Source organism: Physeter macrocephalus, chromosome 6 (genome assembly GCF_002837175.3).
Source record: "Physeter macrocephalus isolate SW-GA chromosome 6, ASM283717v5, whole genome shotgun sequence".
NCBI classification, from domain to species: domain Eukaryota; kingdom Metazoa; phylum Chordata; class Mammalia; order Artiodactyla; family Physeteridae; genus Physeter; species Physeter macrocephalus.
Window position 1 is genome coordinate 11,478,301 of NC_041219.1, and position 2,287 is coordinate 11,480,587.

General features: G+C 41.7%; 1 protein-coding gene across 1 annotated transcript; it reads left to right on the forward strand.

Moving 5' to 3' along the window:
- The first annotated feature begins 157 nt into the window (after nt 1-157).
- LOC102989901 (E3 ubiquitin-protein ligase RBX1-like) lies at nt 158-1,527 on the forward strand. Its single transcript, XM_055085149.1, has one exon. The coding sequence runs from the start codon at nt 170-172 to the stop codon at nt 494-496; it is 327 nt and encodes a 108-aa protein (XP_054941124.1). The 5' UTR covers nt 158-169; the 3' UTR covers nt 497-1,527.
- Nucleotides 1,528-2,287: the final 760 nt, after the last annotated feature.

The window sequence follows — 2,287 nt, forward strand, 5'->3', positions numbered from 1 at the left end:
CCCGCATGCCGCGGAGCGGCTGGGCCCGTGAGCCATGGCCGCTGGGCTTATGCGTCCGGAGACTGTGCTCCACAACGGGAGAGGCCGCGACAGTGAGAGGCCCGCATACCACAAAAAAAAAAAAAAAAAAAAAAAAGAAAAAAGAAAACACTGGGCATGTGTTTGCAAAATGGCGGCAGCGATGGATGTGGATACCCCGAGCAGCACGAACAGCGGCGCGGGCAAGAAGGGCTTTGAAGTGAAAAAGTGGAATGCGGTAGCTCTCTGGGCCTGGGATATTGTGGTTGATAACTGTGCCATCTGCCGGAACCACATTATGGATCTTTGCATAGAGTGTCAAGCCAACCAGGCGTCTGCTACTTCTGAAGAGTGCACCGTTGCGTGGGGAGTCTGTAACCATGCTTTTCACTTCCACTGCATCTCCCGCTGGCTCAAAACACGGCAGGTGTGTCCGTTGGACAACAGAGAGTGGGAATTTCAAAAATATGGGCACTAGAAAAAGAGAATTCTTCCATCAAGCTCAACTGTTTCATTAGCCATTTAATGACTTGCCTTCCTGTTACTTAATTATAAATTAGATAGAACCGTGTTTTTTCTGCTTTGTCTTTTCAGTTTGCTATTCCTGCACCCATATTGTATTCTGTGTCAAATAAAATCCAGTTGGATTCTAGAACAGATGCCGCCTCTTGTGTATGTGAAAAAAGTGAACATAAAGGGACCCCTCTTTCTAGGTTGGAAAGCCAGCTTTTGAAAGTGAGATGTTTGTTCGTTAGAGCCAGAGCAGAGTTGTCCTGCGAGCACGTCTCTTGGTCATGAGGAAGCCTGGTCCACAGCCCGGCTACCGATGGCAGTCTTGGGCAAGTCGCCTCTCTGCTCCGAGCTCTTCTTCTGTAAAGTGGCTGCTGAGGACTAAATGGCGTCATGTGGGCACAGAAAGAGGCTTTGTGAACTGTTAAGAACACTATACAAATGTTAACTTTGTGTATGACATGTTGCTTTCTCTTCTTAGTTTAGAAAAGTAAACTTGAAGAAATCTATTAAGTAATCTTGGCTGCCAAAAGAGTAATCTATGAACTCAAGTTGGAAATCGATGTTATTTAAAATTGAGTTAACAGGAGAATTCAAGTTTCCTTCCCCCCCACCACCCTTTGCAATTTGTTTAAAATGCCTTGGCCATGGAAAGAACTGCCAGGTCTAATACTAATTCAATGGCTGTATAGTCTTTAACTGAGAGGCAGGTTAGTTTACTGCAGTGGTTCTCAAAGTATGGGCTGAGGACTTCCGAGGGTACCAGAAACCCTTTCAGGAGGTTCACAAAGTTCCTTTTCCAACTGCATGACTGTACGAGGCCAGCTTTTCTTTATATCCTTCAACCAAAGCAACATATTGAATGAAGAAGCAGAGGTGAGGATCCAGCTCTCTTCTACTAAGTCGGATATAAAAGAGATTTGCAAAAATGTAAAACAATGCCACTCTTCTAATTTTTTCTTTTGAAAAATAGTTACTTTTAATAAAGATATTTACGTTTAAAAAAAAAGAAAGAAAACACGGAATGAGATAATAATAGCACTTATTGAGCTCTTCCCAGTGCCAGGAGCTGTTCCAAATGCTTCACATATGCCTACCTAACTTTCACAACCCTCTGAAGTAGCTACTGTTATCATTCCCATTTTCCAGATGAGGAAACTGAGGTACAGAGTAGTTAAATTGTTTGCTCAAGGTAACACAACTATTAAGTGTGAGAATCTGACTCAAGAATCTAAAGATCTAAAGGGGCTCATATACAGGAAGCACTATTACAGTTTTCTCTGATAGAGAGACTGGAGAGTGTGGTGAATAGTACATAGGGCTCTGGACTTAAGACAGTATAGGGTTTAAATTCCTATTGTCCCTTTACCAGCTGAATGATTTGGGACAAGTAAATTTATCACTCTGAGCTTTACTTTCCTCATCTGCATTTTGAAAATAACAATACCTTCCTCATAGAAATATTGTGTAGATTTAATGAAAAAACCTGTGCTTAGTAGAGACCTGGTAACATAGCCTTATTGTTGGAATGAGAAACTGTTCTCAGCTGTCAGGACAGAATTACTTAGGGCATGACATTTACAAGAGGAATTACAAAAGTATAGATTTCCATTGATAGTTGGACAAATTACTTCCCTCAATTCAGCTTAGAATGCTCTTGGTATTTTGTAAGGTCCTAGGAACCATCCCAAATTGGCAGCCAGTGGTTTTAGTCATTCTAGAACAGAATTGTCTAAAAAAACTTTCTGCAATGATTGAA

Excerpts from the sequence above, each read along its gene's own strand:
- LOC102989901 (XM_055085149.1), top strand. The coding sequence starts at position 170 with ATGGCGGCAGCGATGGATGTGGATACCCCGAGCAGCACGAACAGCGGC.